This window comes from Narcine bancroftii, chromosome 2 (genome assembly GCF_036971445.1).
Source record: "Narcine bancroftii isolate sNarBan1 chromosome 2, sNarBan1.hap1, whole genome shotgun sequence".
Taxonomy (NCBI): domain Eukaryota; kingdom Metazoa; phylum Chordata; class Chondrichthyes; order Torpediniformes; family Narcinidae; genus Narcine; species Narcine bancroftii.
Genome location: NC_091470.1, coordinates 48,633,248 through 48,649,140, shown reverse-complemented (window position 1 = coordinate 48,649,140; position 15,893 = coordinate 48,633,248). Strand labels below are relative to the sequence as shown.

At 42.0% G+C, this 15,893-nt stretch overlaps 1 protein-coding gene across 2 annotated transcripts in view; it reads left to right on the top strand.

Moving 5' to 3' along the window:
• Window positions 1–15,893, top strand: part of ryr3 (ryanodine receptor 3) — a 448,180-nt gene that overhangs the window by 190,481 nt on the left and 241,806 nt on the right. For both annotated transcript variants that reach the window (XM_069916619.1, XM_069916620.1), the window contains exon 39: window positions 7,682–7,784. In XM_069916619.1, coding sequence (XP_069772720.1) covers window positions 7,682–7,784 — 103 coding nt within the window. The remainder of the gene's footprint in view (window positions 1–7,681; window positions 7,785–15,893) is intronic.

Genomic DNA, 15,893 nt, shown 5'->3' with positions numbered 1-15,893 from the left:
AAAATACTTTTAAAAATAGTCCACAGGTTGTCTTTAAATTGAATACATCATCATAAACAGTCCCTCGAGATAAAGAATTATTTGTTTTCATTCTGGTTTTGTAAGTTCTGTATTTTTTTCTGATGAAGTCTTCCACAGATAGAGCAGGGGGGTGGGTAGGTGGGTAATTTGAGAGGTAGTGTTATGTTTGTGCTATAATGTTTAAATTGAAATTTATTGTCACAAAATACAATGAGAAGGGCTCTTCTGTTAGCAGACCAATGTTTCATACAGTCACTTAAACTGCATAATATATAGAGTATAGGACTGCAGTGAAAGAAATATCTATTTGTACCAAGTAGGGGTAGTGTGAGAGCACTGCGTTCCTGATGGCTATGGGGAAGAAGCAGTGTTTATGCCTTTTAATGTGCATTTTCACACTCTTAAGCCCAATGTTCTGTGGATTCAATGTTTTCAGTGACATCCCAAATCTCTTTGAGTGGTCAAGGGCCAAGAAATTCAAAGGGTGAATGGAATGTTGTTGATACTGATGTTGAGCACATCCTTGAACCTTTTCCACTTTACCCTTGGTAACCTCAGACTCAGAAGTATTGTATTTGGCATGCAAATGACCTGACTCAACAGAGTCGAGCATATGTTTTGGCACTCAGTGGTGGGGCATTAACCAGGGACAAGATCCTGACATATTTTACTTTTCCTTCCAGGGAATTTGGTGGAATTTGCAGAGACAGGTTGTCTGAGAGGCACAAAATGAGAAAAGTTACCTTTGAAAAACTGAGAGGTTAAATGTTGATCTACTTAGGGCCATGCTGTTAGAACAGGGTGTTGGTTATGGCAGGACCACTCCCTAAGCATTTGTCAGGAGGATTCCGTTAGAATCTGCCTTCCTGGCTCTTTCCTTGCCAGAGGGTTGCATCCTTTCTCAGCTAGGCATTGAAGCAGCCAGAAAGTTCAGTTTGCCTCTCTCTGGGAGGCACACCATGATTTTTTTATTCCAAGGGAAGGCTGGAAATCCTCCTTGACCTTATTTTTTTGAGTGAGGAAACAGATTTTGTAGGTCTCAAACGCAAGGACAGTTTTGATGGGGAAGAATTTTATTGACAGAAGGCAAGTGTGGGAAATGGTAACAGATGCAACACACACGCCCCACCACCCCTTGAATCAGTGCAGGCACAGCTCTTTGCTAGAAGGGACACTAATTAAATGCTCCCAACCCTTTTAACAGTGCACATCTTATCAAGTTTCTCCAGCGCCTAGAGATGACACTTTCCAAGTTCTAGTAATTTTCGCAGAAACATAAGCTTCGATATTCCAAATTACAATCTTATCGCTCCAATAAACCAAACTTCGTATTTTCAGCTGAAAGTAGTTTAAATTCATTGATATAAACATTTTGGATAACTTCGCATCAAGGTTTTCATAACTTGAGTAAATAAAGCATACTGAATTATAATAACAATAATTATAAAACAATAATAAGAAATGATTAAGATGATCAGACGAATTCAAAGAAAAGTATTTTGATGCTTATGCCTCCTCCATGGTTCTTCAAAGACTGAACGCAAGCTCCCCGTTCGCCTGGATATTACAACATATGACATCATAGTAACTATGGAAACCTACAACAACAATCTTAAAGAGATAGTCATAAAATTAACAAAAATCAAAAAACTCAAGGACTTAACTTTTACCTTCCAGCCCCTAATTATTATTATAGGCATTAATGACTAATATCTAATAATTACTACTACAGATATGAAAGTAAATATGAAAAGTATAGAATTAGAATCAAAACTTTCTGCTTCTTGTAAAAAACAGATTTTAGTAATGGGTCCATTTTAATCTTGGTTTTAATCTGCACTTGCCGAATGAAGTATTTCTTGTCCGGAATTGTATCCATGATTCTTCCCAGCAACTAAGAATTTCTTGGTGCAGAATCATCCATAATAATTACAATGGCTCCGCAAGCAAAATTGGGTTTAGCTTAAGACCATTTTTGTCTTTCTTGTAATAATGAAAGATATTCTCTAACCCTTATTTTCGAAAATAAATCTGCAATAAACTGCACTCATCTCCATCTGCATCTGGCATAAATATTTTCTTTCTGAAATTGACCCGGAGACATTAAAAGTTTAGATTTAAGAAGTAAGAGATGATTCAGTGTGCCTCAATGTCATTTGAATTGATAGAAATTTTTGTTATTAGACAGCTATTTAAAATGGCTTCAATCTCACACAATTAATTACTGTCTGAAGATTGTCATCATTCAGTATTTGATTATTCAAAATGGAATTTAGAATTTTCTTGATTGATCTCATCATTCTTTCCCATACACTATCGTGATGTGATCCTGTGGGTGGGTTAAATATTCAACTAATTTCCTTTTGAAGTAATGAATCATGAATTTGATGTTGATTTCAATTTTGAATTGCTTTTCGTAATTCTAATTGAGCTCCTATAAAATTAGATCCATTATCAGAACGTAACTCTTTTACTTGATACTATTTTGGCCCTAGCTGTGTCACTGTTGCCAATTGTGGCTACTGGATTAAGGGGAGGTTGCTAGGATTTTGAAGAGTGTGGATTATATTATACGGGCGTGTAGCGTAGATAAAAGCTCACACTCGACTGGAGGGAGAATAAATGCTTTTATTAGCTTACAACACAGGTAGGGTTCACAAATAGGCTTCAAAGGGTTTCTGGGTTTAGGCGGGAAACCAGGGTTATATATGGGCCCCAGGAGGAGGATCTGGGAGGCGGGACCAGTCGTCAGTACAGCACACTTCTAGTGAATCCCAAATCACTACATTCACCCTTCCTTTAGAATTAAGGGTCTGTGGATGAAGAGAACAAGGATCAGAAGCCGGTAATAGACACAGAAGAGAAATATTTACAATACTATTTACAGATTCAGGCGGTCCAGGGGTCTGGAGAACCTGGTGGAGCACCTTAGCACCAGGGGGCCTTGGGCTCTTTGAGTCTCCTGGTCCACCTGTGATGGAAGGGTAGTGGGCTGGGGCTCCAGCTCGACGATAAAAGAGGGTTCACTCTCCTCTGAACTGGGTCCCCTGAGGTCCTTAGTGGGGGTAAGGAGAAAAAGCTCGGAAGCTCATGGGGCACCTGAGGCAATGGATCCTCTGTTTCGCCGGGTGTCAGGTCCCCCCTTAGGGAGACGGTGTCCTCCCTGCCATCTGGGCACTCCATGTAGGCATACATGGGGTTGTCATGGAACAATTTCACCCTTTCCACCAGGGGGTTGATCTTTCTTCTCCTCACGTGCTTATTGAGAAGGACCGAACCAGAGCTAGTGAGCCAGGCTGGGAGTGTAGTCCCTGATGCCAACCTTCTGACGAATGTAAACATGAGCTCATGAGGAGTAGCATTGGTCACAGTACAGAGTAGCGACCGAATTGAGTGTGATGGGGAGGACATCCTGACAGCGCAAGTCTGGAAGGCCTTTAAGCTTCAGGGGACATTTGACAGGCTTCCAGATTGTGGCATTCTCCATTTCAATCTTCCCATTTCCCCGAGGTAACTAGTAGTCCTGCTGGATGCGATGCCCCTCAACGGCAGATACTGAAGGCTGAGCCCCGGTCACTATAAATATAGCCAGGAAACCCAAACAGGGTGAAAATAGAGTCTAGGGTCTTCATAACAGACGAGGCAGACATGTATGGGCACAGGATGGCAAACGGGATGACCGAGAGAAAGTAGATGTTCCCTTTCATGGAGGGGAGAGGTCCCTTAAAATTGATGTTGAGCCATTTGAAGGGCCTGGATGATTTAATCAAGTGTGTTTTCGCGGGGTGATAAAAGTGCAGCTTGCACCCAGCGCAGATCTGGCATGACCTGGTCATCCCTGATGTCGCCTATTGAGTAAATTACAGGACTTGACAAAATGAGCCATGCGGGTGACGTCTGGATGGCAGAGTTCATTGTGTATGGTCCGCGGTTGACTGGTGTGTGCAGAGGCACAGCATCCCCTGGACAAGGCATCTGGAGGGTTATTAAGGGCCCCTGGCTGGTAGACAATGCCATAATTGTAGGTGGAGAGTTCGATCCTCCACCTAGCAATTTTTTCATTTTTGATTTTGCCCCTCTTGGTGTTGCTGAACATGAATGCGACAGAGCGCTGGTCCGTGAAGAGCATAAATCTTCTACCAGCCAGGTAGTGCCTCCAGTGCCTTATGGCTTCTACAATGGCCTGAGCCTCCTCTTCCTCAGATGAGTTCCGGAGTTCATGGCTTTAAAGCGTCCATGAGAAAAAGACAACAAGCCTGGCTGCCTGATTGAGAGTAGCTGGTGCGGCTACCTCCGAAGTGTCACTTTCCACTTGGAAAGATACATTTTTGTCTACCACATGCATGGCAGCTTTCGCAATGTAACCTCACAGGTTATTAAAAGCCATCTGTGCCTTGGCTGAAAGGGGGGAAAGTGGTGGCCTTTAAGAGGGGACGAACATTGTCGGCACATTGAGGGACCCATTGGGCGTAATATGAGAAAAGCCCCAGGAATCTCCTCAAAGCCTTTGTGGTTCTGGGGAGGGGAAGCTCTAACAAGGGGCACATCCTATCAGGGTTGAGGTCAATGACGCCATTCTCCACCACGTAGCCAAGGATAGCCAGTCGTGTAGTCCTGAATACACACTTGTCAGAATTGTATGTGAGATTCAGGACTCTCATTGCATGGAGAAAGCTCTGGAGATTGGCATCGTGGTCTTCCATGGTGTGGCCACAGATGGTAACATTGGCCAGGTAGGGGAAGGTAGCCTTCAACCTATACTCGTCCACCATCCTGTCTATCTGCCACTGGAAAATAGACACCTCATTGGTAATACCGAAGGGACCCTCCGGAACTGATAGAGTCGACCGTTAACCTCAAATGCCGTGTATGGGGTGTCCTCAGAATGGATTGGCAGCTGGTGATAGGTCGATGGTCAAATAGACCCGAAGCTGTGCGATATCGTTCACCATATCTGAAATGAGAGGGAGGGGGTATGTGTCCAGGAGTCTGTATCTGTTAATTGTTTGGCTATAGTCAATCACTAACCTGAACTTGTTTTCCCCCTTTACTACCACCATTTGCGCTGTCCATGGGCTGGTGCTAGGCTTGATGATCCCCTCCTCCAGCAACGCTGGGTCTCCATCTTTATAAACTCCCTATCTGTCATGCTGAACCTCCTGCTCTTGGTGGCGATGGGCTTACAGTCAGCAGACGGGTTTTGGAACGGGGTGGGGGGATTGATGTTCAACATGGAGAGGCTGCAAGTGGTTCTTGGTTTTGAAGGCCCTCCGTTCCAAACCGTTACCAGTGGAAGAGGACCAGAAACTCCAAGGTCTCGCTTTTAAGGTGACACAGGAAGTCCAGATCCAACAATATTGGAGCACACAATTCATCTAAATTGTACATTCAAAATTTACAAAATTACCCCCCACTTCAAACAACAGATGAACTATACAATGTTTCTGTGCACGCACCGAATGGAACTGACACATTGGGAAGATTCAGTAATTAGAGGGGTATATTTTTAAGTTATATTTTTGCACAGTCTGTGAGTCTATGAAACCTTCCGTGGAGCCTGTGTCAATCAGGCACTTGGTCGAATGTCCATTTACCTTCACCATCACCATTGAGTTGCTGAGGTGCCAGGTTGCCGGAGACGCCATATTCTTCCCTCAAGTGGCCCCTTCCGTCCTGAGTCAACCTGTGCAGGTAAAATGGTGCCGAGCTTGTGGTGCGGCAAGATAGCCACCCTCCTTCCTCCTCTGATAATGATGATAATGGCGCTGAATTCAAAATCGGGACACTGCAAGATGGCCGCTGAGCCTTTTCACAGCGTTTCTGTAGGTGGCAGGTTGCACAGCAGGTAATCTCGAGCGAGTCCAGGGCAGATGGCTTGGGGCTGGAATCGGATCCAGGAGCAGTACAGACCATGGACTTCCCCGGACCTCCCTTCACGTGGCAGACCCTCGCCCAATGTCCTTTCTTCCCACAGCTGGAGCACGCTGAGTCTTTGGCTGGGCAGCGGGCACAGGGGTGCTGTCCCTTGCTGCAGAAAAAGCAGGCTCGGGAAGCAGCAGCCGTTAGAGCAGGGGCCACCTTAGTGAGAGCAGCCGGTCCTTGGAGGGGCTCACCTGAGAGCGTGAGTTTGCTGGCCTCGAGCTCATCGTTCTCAAAACTGACCTGTTCCAGTGATTTGGCCAGCTTGACTTGGCTAGCAAGTCCTTCCTTCCCGACTTAAGCAGTCGCTACCTCGAGCGGACCCCTGCGACTAGAGTGTCCTAGATCTGTTCATCTTCCTGGACGCGGCCCGAAGCGGTCTCATAACTGCACTTCTTAGCCAGCGTCTGCAGATCCAGCAGGTAGTCGTCAATCAACTCTCTGGGCTGTTGGCGGCATAGGGCGAGCTGGTGCATTGCTAGGAACTTGTTCTGGGCCTTCATGTAGCGAGCCTTCAGCGCCCTGACAGCGGTCTCGTACATCAGGCAGTCTCGCATGACTGCGTACCCCTTCGTCCCTACCCTTGAGATGAGCACCGACCTCTGGAACATGTCTGTATGAAAGACATCCTGGTTGCGTTCAGGTAGGCCTGGAGTCTAGCCAATATGCGAACTCTTCAGCCGTGTCAGGGGACTCAGAGTCTATTAACAGCAAACTGAGCTTGAGTAATGCCTCCATCCTTGTTTGTAAGCTAATAAAATTGTGAGCCAAAGCTCACACTCGACTGGAGGGAGAACTAACACTTCTATGAGCTTACAACACAGGTAGGGTTCACGAACGGGCTTCAGAGGGGTTCTGGGTTTAGCCAGGAAATCAGGGTTATACCAGGGGGGAGGAGCCAGGAGGTGGGACTAGTCATCAGTACAGCACATTTCTAGTGAAACCCAGTTCACTACAGGAAGATGTATTAGGAAGCTTCAGTAATTTAAAGGGGGAGAGCAAGCTATTTGGAACTTGATAGAGTATTTCAAAAGCAGAATTGAGTAAATTGTTTGCAGTGGGAGATCAATCAGTAAACATCGGGTACAGGTTCAGAGTACTTCACACAAAAAGAAGATACTGTAAATGGAGAAAATGTCTTTATTCCTGGCAGATTTGGTGCTCTGGGGATCTATCTCTGAAAGTGAAGTGTATTCATTCGTTATCTAATTAACTTTTGAATGTACATTTGATTTGAAAAACAGCTGCATGGCTCTTGGAAAGAGCAGGAGATTAGAATGAATTGAATAAAGAATATAAACTCTGAATCATTGCAATCCCCGTGCTAGGTAAACTCTACCAGGGGAAAATTATCTTCACCTAACTTTGCCCCAACCAAACTAAGGAATAATATGCATCAAACAGCTTCGCATTGCGCTTCTTCAAAGAGAACAATTCTGCAAATCAAGATTTAATATTGAGAGTATACAGTAAATGTTTAACATCAGTGCATTTTATATACCCATATCAGAATTGATTTAGGCAACTGCTGAGCCTTTTACAAACTATTAGTGTTTCCTTTAACTGAAACCTATGGCACCTAAATGAATTGTTTTCTTGTGGGAAATGCAAAACCAAAGATCTCAAAACCTGAGTTACCAACCAGTATCATTTAAAAATGTTTTCAGTGCCAGTACCGATCTCGGTTCTAATAGCCTGTTCTTGCATTGATATAATTGTGAGTTCTGATACTCTCTTGCAGATTAATATATTACTGAACTTCAGGAATGATGAATATTCCACTTGCCCTGAAGACATGCGTGAAGAACTGTGTGACTTCCATGATGACCTTCAAACACATTGCGGTGAGTATTGAGACTCTGATGACCCAGGGTATATCATTTCAGCTGCTCAGTTGCAATAGTTATTTATAGTGATGGTAATGTTACCTTGTCTTCCTGCCAAATTAATAAATCAATGAATTTGAATAGTGGGAAATCTAATTAATGAAATTTAGAAAATACCTACTAAAGCTTTAAAAAAAGACAGTGCACACTGTGCTGATGGCAGGATATTAAGTCAAGGATTCTCAATTTCAGATTTAAAATAAACAAAATCATCTCTACAACTTGTGAGTTATACATGTGAGTCATCTCCATTAGTCTAGACAACAAATGCATCATATAGAAGCTATCTTATTCCACTTGTTGATGGAAGAAATCAAATATAATGCAGAAGCAGCATGTTGCTTTCCCACCACCATTTAAAGTAGCTCAGATCCCAGAAAACACCATGTGGAAGAATTACATGCCCCCTCAACTGCTGTGTCCTTAATTTCAGGGAAAGTTCTGCTGTTTTCCTTTGCAAACATGGCCTTTGTTGCAGGCACTTTGAATGTTGATATTAAACTGTCTGATGTAACTCAATGATAGTACACCAGCTACCTGCTGCAAGAAAGTTCAATGCAGGGTGACCTTCATAGCAAGGTAAAAGTGACGTCAGGGGCCATGGACCAGATGGCAGTAGGACATGCCTCGTAATAGCTGGGAATGACTGGTTGTAAATCCAGACAGTATTAATGGATCTGCACGTGTCTTCTGATGTGCCATGTTAGTATCAGAATCATGGGGCAGGTAAAATCTTGCTTGAATGTATAAAGTTATTAATGTGGCTCTATGAGATTGTGGTTGCTGTAAAGCATCAGCAGACCAATTTAACCAAACCTGATGTTACACTATCTTTTCCTTCAACTCTATTGAAAGACTGTTTCCAATCACCCATCAAGAGATTCACAGGTTCTTGATTAGCCAGGGCATCAAAGGTTATAAGGAGAAGGCTGAGCTGAGTGGAAAAATGGATCAGCTTATGATTAAATGGTAGGGAAAACTCAATGGGTTGAATAGCCTGTTTCTGCTCTCATGTCATCTGGTTTTTAACCCATCAGTGATTGACAATCTGGGCAGCCATTTTTTATAAGTAGGATTATTTACCTGAGTTTCTCTGCTTTATATCCACTTCAGTGACCAGCTCCACTAACCATTCAATCGAAGTTGGACCTTTGCTTCAGAGAAGTCACCAATTTGTTTCCTCCTCAACTTGAGTCCTGATATGTACAGTGAAATGGAGAGGAAGTGTGTTGACAGGGGAAGCCTGTAAATGCCAGCTGAATTTAGTTGCAAGGACTTTATTAGCATTTTTTCAATTCCATTTCCCTTCCAACAGCTGCCCAGATAGAGGAACTTCCAGCTAATGGGTGGGAAAGTCGGCAGTAATAGGATGCAGCCAAGTCATGCCAGCTGGATAGTTCCAAACAAATGGAGAGGCCTGGGGTGTGGTGTGTTCAGGAGGTGTGGGTGTGGATGGAGAGAGATGGTGTTCTCAGCACAGATTGCTTGAAGGTTCAGATGAAACTCTCCTGTTCTTTCTGGGTGCAGGCAGCATTGGAAAAGTGCTCACTAGTCCCAACCAAAAGCTCCCATCTTTATTAAGCTGCTCTGCTTTACTAATCCTGCAAATGTCATCCAGTCATTAAATTTGAACAGTTCCTGGTATTTGAAAAGCAAACTTTTATTGATGTGATATAATCAAAAACTATTTTGATATTAATAAGGACAAAAATAAATATTGCTGAAATTCAGAAAAGAGACAAATTAGAAAAAAAAGTAAAAAAGAAATAAAAGCAAAAAAATAAATTTTTAAAGGTGCTAACAATTTACGGAACCACTAAGAGAACTGTGAGTCTGCACTTCAATCATTTCCTTTCTGAGGCTAGAAGTATGATTGGAAATGCATATTTATCAAATTGTTCAAAAATTTTGGATTTGTGAATGTGTTGTGAACTTGTTAGTAATTTTTAAACATGGTTCGGGTTGACAGCATATCTCATTGTAATGCCTTGATTTTCTGCAAAAACCTGTGTTGCAAGTGAAAGAGGGAAAGTCTGGAGATGCTGTGATTGTAATGGAATACTTAAAAGTGCTGGGTTTCTCCAAGTGAAGGAGCCTTTTTCTTAATAAGGCAATCCATCTACAAATATTGCCTGAACTATCAACCCATACCTAAATATTTTTTTCATCTTGCTTTCTGTAGTCGTGCATTGTTTCTTTTTTTTTGAGAAGTTGCAAATGGAATTAAATGTTTGAATCAGCAGCAAGTGTTTCCACTTCTGACATTTTGATGGAAGGAAAGTCATTGATGAATTAGCTGAAGATAGTTGGACTCACGACAATACCCATTTTTGCTGTTCACGCTGGACCAATGTTAACTGGTTCCCTGCATTACTTTCACACTCACCACCAGGCATCCCAAGTATACATCAATGCTACTGAGAGTCAAATCATTAACTGTGTACTTTCCCCTTATAATTGACCTCCCAAAGTGCAATACCTTATTCTTGCTTGAATTGAAATTGCAAAATTGCAAAAATAGTGATATGAAAACCAATCCAAAAACATAAGCAACATTGAAATCTATGAGGATTTTAACTTGCTTTGAGCTTTTAAAGTGTGGGGTGTTTATTTTATGGCACTTATGACATTGATGCAATTGGTACAAATATGTTGCAACAAAATAAATGTCCCTGGTGGTAAAGAAACCCTATGGTGTTCTTGCCTTCATTTTTCAGTCCAATGACTACAGGGTAAGCACATCATATTGCAGCTATATAAAGCTTTGGTTAGGCTGCACAGTATATTCTGTACAATTCATTGCGCAGCCTAGCCAAAGGGGGTACAGCCTCCCTGTTCACCCCATTACTGGGAGGATGAGGGGGCTTTAGAAAGGGGATAGAAGACATTTATGAGAATGTTGCCTGAATTATAGGGTATAAGCTATGGAGAGAGGGTGAACAAACTTGAGTTGTTTTATTCTGGAATATCAGAGGCTGAGGGGAAACTTGATAGGCATTGATAAAGTGAGTAAGAATCTTTTTAAATTTAGACATACAGTACTGTAACAGGCCATTTTGACCCATGAGTCTGTTCCTCCCAATTTACATCCCATTAACCTACACCCCCAGTATGTATTGAATAATGGGAGGAAACTAGAGCCCCCAGAGAAAACCCATGCAGACACGGAGAGAACATAGAAAGATAGAAAATAGGTGCAGGAGTAGGCCATTTGACTCTTCAAGCCTACACCGCCATTCAATATGATCATGGCTGATCAGTACCTAGTTCCTGTCTTCATTCCAAACCCCCTGATTCCCTTAGCCACAAGGGCCAAATCTAACCTACTCTTAAATATTGACAAGGAATTGGCCTCAACTCCTTCCTGCAGCAAAGAATTCCACAGATCCACCACTCTCTGAGAGAAGTAATTTTTCCTCATCTCAGTCCTAAAAAAACTTCCCCCTTATCCTTAAACTGTGACCCCTGGTTCTGGTTTTTCCCAGCATTGGAAACAACCTTCCTGCGATTAGTCTGTATAAACCCTTAAGATTTTTATATGTTTCTATAAGATTCCCCCCCCCCCATCTTCTAAATTCCAGAGAATACAAGCCTAGTCTATTCAACCTTTCTTCATATGCAAGTCCTTCCATCCCTGGTATGAGTCTAGTGAACCTTCTCTGCACCCCCTCCATGGCGAGGATGTCCTTCCTCAGATAAGGAGACCAGAACTGCACACAGTCCTCCAGGTGTGGTCTCACCAAGGCCCTGTACAGCTGCAGCAGGATCTCCCTACTCCTGTACTCAAATCCTCTCGCTATGAACACCACCTGCTGCACCTGCACGCCCACTTTCAACGACTGATACACAGCAACACCCAAATCTCACTGGATCTCCCCTTTTCCTAATAGATACTATTTAGATAATAATCCTCTTTCCTTTTCCTACCTCCAAAGTGGATAATCTCGCATTTATCCATATTATGTTGCATCTCCCACATCCTGGCCCACTCGCCTAACTTGTCCAAATCACTCTGCACCCTCCTAGCATCCTCTACACAGCCAACCCTGCTACCCAACTTTGTGTCGTCTACAAATCTTGAGATATTCCTATCTATTTCCACATTTAAGTCATTGATATATATTGTAACGTGGATTCGAATCCACGCTGCTGAAGATCAAATTGCGCTGGGTAGGTCATGTCTCCAGAATGGAGGACTATCGCCTTCCCAAGATCGTGTTATATGGCGAGCTCTCCACTGGCCACCGAGACAGAGGTGCACCAAAGAAGAGGTACAAGGACTGCCTAAAGAAAGCTCTTGGTGCCTGGCACATTGACCACCGCTAGTGGGCTGATATCGCCTCAAACCATGCATCTTGGCGCCTCACAGTTCGGCGGGCAGCAACCTCCTTTGAAGAAGACCACAGAGCCCACCTCACTGTCAAAAGACAAAGGAGGAAAAACCCAACACCCAACCCCAGCCAACCAATATTCCCTTGCAACCGCTGCAACCATGTCTGCCTGTCCCGCTTCGGACTTGTCAGCCACAAACGAGCCTGCAGCTGACGTGGACTTTACCCCTCCATAAATCTTCGTCCACGAAGCCAAGCCAAAGAAAGAAATATATTGTAAACAATTGTGGCCCCAGCACAGAGCCCTGCGGTATCCCACTAGTCATTGGTTGCCATTCTGAAAAGAATCCATTTCTTCCTACTGTTTGTTTCCTGACCCTCAACCAATTCTCTATCCACCTTAATACCATTACCTCCTATACCATGCTCTTGAAGTTTATATGCTAGTCTTCTGTGTGGAACCTTATCAAACGTCTTACTAAAGTCCAGATATTCCGCATCCACTGGTTCTCTCCTATCCACTCTACTGGTTACATCCTCAAAAACTCTGTTAGATTCGTCAGACATGATTTTCCCTTCACAAAACCATGCTGACTCCATCCGATAATATCACTACTTTCTAAATGTTCTGCAATTGCATCTTTAATAACTGATTCTAGCACCTTCCCTACTACCGATGTCAGGCTAACTGGTCTGTAGTTTCCCAGTTTTTCTCTCTCTCTCCCTTCTTAAAGAGTGGCGTTATGTTGGTCACCCTCCAATCCTTAGGAACCAATCCAGTATCTAAGGAGGTTTGAAAAATTATCACTAATGCATCCATTATTTCCTGGGCTTCTTCCTTCAGCACTCTTAGATGCAGACCATCCAGCCCTGGGGATTTATCTACCTTTAATCCCTGTAATTTAACTAATACAACCTCTTGACTTACAATTATTTCCTTTATTCCCTCCCTCACATTAGATCCCTGATCCTCAACAATTTCCTGAAGATTAGTTATATCTTCCTTGGTGAAGACAGAACTAAAGTACAAACTCCTTACAGGCACTGTGCGATTCAAACCCAGATTCAACCCGATTGCTGGCGCTTTAAAGGTGTTGCACTAACTGCTACGTCAACCATGCTGTCCTAGAGTAAAAATGTCAAGTGCTCCAGGACATGTATTTAAGGTGAGGGGGAGAAAATTTAAAGGAGAAAAGCAGGGCTAGTTTTTATTTTACACAGGGAGTGGTAAGGTGCCTGGAACAGACTGCCAGGGGTAATGATGGAGGCAGATGTGATAATAGCTTTGAAAAGGATTTTAGATGGACATATAAAAATGCAGCGGTGGAGGGATGTGCATCATGTGATGTCAGATGAATTTTAATTTAACTTAGGCCTTGTGTTCAGCACATACATCATGGGCAGAAGAGCCTGTACCAGTACTGAACAGTTCTGTTTTCTCACTGCCCTCTCTCTCTCCTTCCCCCGCCCCTATTTTATCGAAGGTCATTAACAGGTTGTAGTGATTTTTAACACAAGAACATAATAGGTTTATGAAACTGAACTGGCAAGCTATTTATACCTTGGACTTCAGTCAGTCTTAATTCTGTCTGTCAATTTAATGGTGCAGGCTTCTTGTGGAAGGCCATTTGTAGGTCAATGTGGTACAGTAGTGTCTTCAAAGTATATAGTTACTTAATTTATTCAACAAAGTATCCTGTCAGTCTCATTTTTTTTAAAAAGCAGAATATTTGGCACAACAAATAGATTGAAGCATGTGGCTGATCATGGTCCTGAAACAACGTGGGCGACCAGGCTAAGTATTAGTATTCATCACCTCTTTTGGTTAAGAACTGCCAATCAATGAGCATCTGCTTATATCATGGGTGATCTACTATATCATGTTTCTAAAAAAGATGACATGTATACCCAATATAAATGGGATTAAATTGGTATATAATAAGAGTTTAATGCACAGAGTGTGTGGAATGTACTCAGTGGTAAATCTTCTCACCAGTTCCATGCAAAATTGGGCATTCTTGTTGAAAGTGACAAGAAGTTGGTTGTAAAAGGTTTATCCCCCAAATATGATTTTCTTCCCCTTCTCCCAGGTGGTCACCATTGTTTTCTGCATTTTTCCCCACCTGCCACATGCTAATTGTGATTTGATTCCTGGCAGATATTTCTCCTTTCTGTCCATGTTACATTGCTTCCGAGGTAGTCAATGTATGAAGAGGTAGCAACAATCACCATACTTTTCCCAAAATTCCCTCCTGCAGGAAAATTATCTGGTAGCAGCATCCCGCTCCTCTGTTATGTTCATATTGAATCATTTGTTGAAGACCCAATCATTCACTGAGAAAACAGCTCTTGGTTCTGACCATAAACTATGTGGCTTGGAATGGCAACAACACCATCTACAAAGTTGCTGACGATACCACAGTAGTGGGTTGTATAAAAAGGGGCGATGAGTCAGCCTACAGGAGGGAGATTGAAAACTTGGCCAAATAGTTAACTAACAACAATCTCGCACTCAATGTCACCAAAACAAAGGAGCTGATTGTTAACTTCAGGAAGGGAAAACCAGAAGTGTGCGATCATTGGGGAGAATCAACTTACTGGAACCGACACACTTATGGCATCAAGAAGGAGTTTGCGGAGATTTGGTTTGACATCAGAAACACTTTAAAAACGGTTATTCTTATTTTAATATATATTGTTTATTGAATATTCTATATTTACCTCTCACTCTTACCCCTGAATTTTTCCCTTCAGATGCAGAGAAGGCCTTTGATCAGGTGGAATGAGGCTATTTATTTGCTACTTTGGAAACATTTAATTTTGGGCCATGTTTTATTAAATGGATTAAATTATTATACCTATGTCCCACTGCCTCAATTCTTACTAATCTACAAAAGTTAAAACCTTTTAATCTTCAGCGGGGTACTCATCAGGGTTGACCTTTAAGTCCATTACTTCTTTACTTGGTATTGAAACCTTTAGCAATTGCTCTTTGTAAAAGTACAGTTTTTATTGGGATCCTTAGGGATGGCAATGAAGATAAGGTTTCCTTATATGCAGATGATCTTTTATTGTTTGCTTCTAATCCAGAGGTTTCTTTACCAAGAATAGTGGCTTTGTTTTCTCATATTAGTCAGTGTTCTGGGTACAAGATGTACCTTTAAATGGTTTTACATCATTATTCTAATTTTCCGTTAAGATTGTGCAGGATCAATTTATTTATCTCGGTATAATAAATAATAAGAGCTATAAAAATCTTTTTAAGGAAAAATTTTCCACCCTATTTAATCAGGTTAAATTATTATTATGGAGATGGTCACCTTTATCACTTCCAATAATTGATTGTATTAAATCTATTAAATGAACATTTTACCTAAATTTTGTACCTCTTTCAATCTGTACCAATTTTCATCCCCAAATCTTTTTTTGATTCACTTGACTCACTTATACCTTCCTATATATAGCAGGGGAAACGCCCTCGCTTAAATAAAGCTCATCTTCAAAAAGCTAAAAGAATGGCGTACTGGCGTTTCCCAATTTTAGATTATATTATTGCGCGGTCATTATTCATACATTAATTCTTTTATTCTACCTTTCATGGATAGAAATGGAATTAAATTTTACAAAAAATACTTTTTTGGCAATTTTAGGATCCTTTTTATCTTTCTCTTCATAAATTAACTGATAATCCAATAGTTAAACATAATTTGAGAATATAGGCACAATTTAGAAGGTT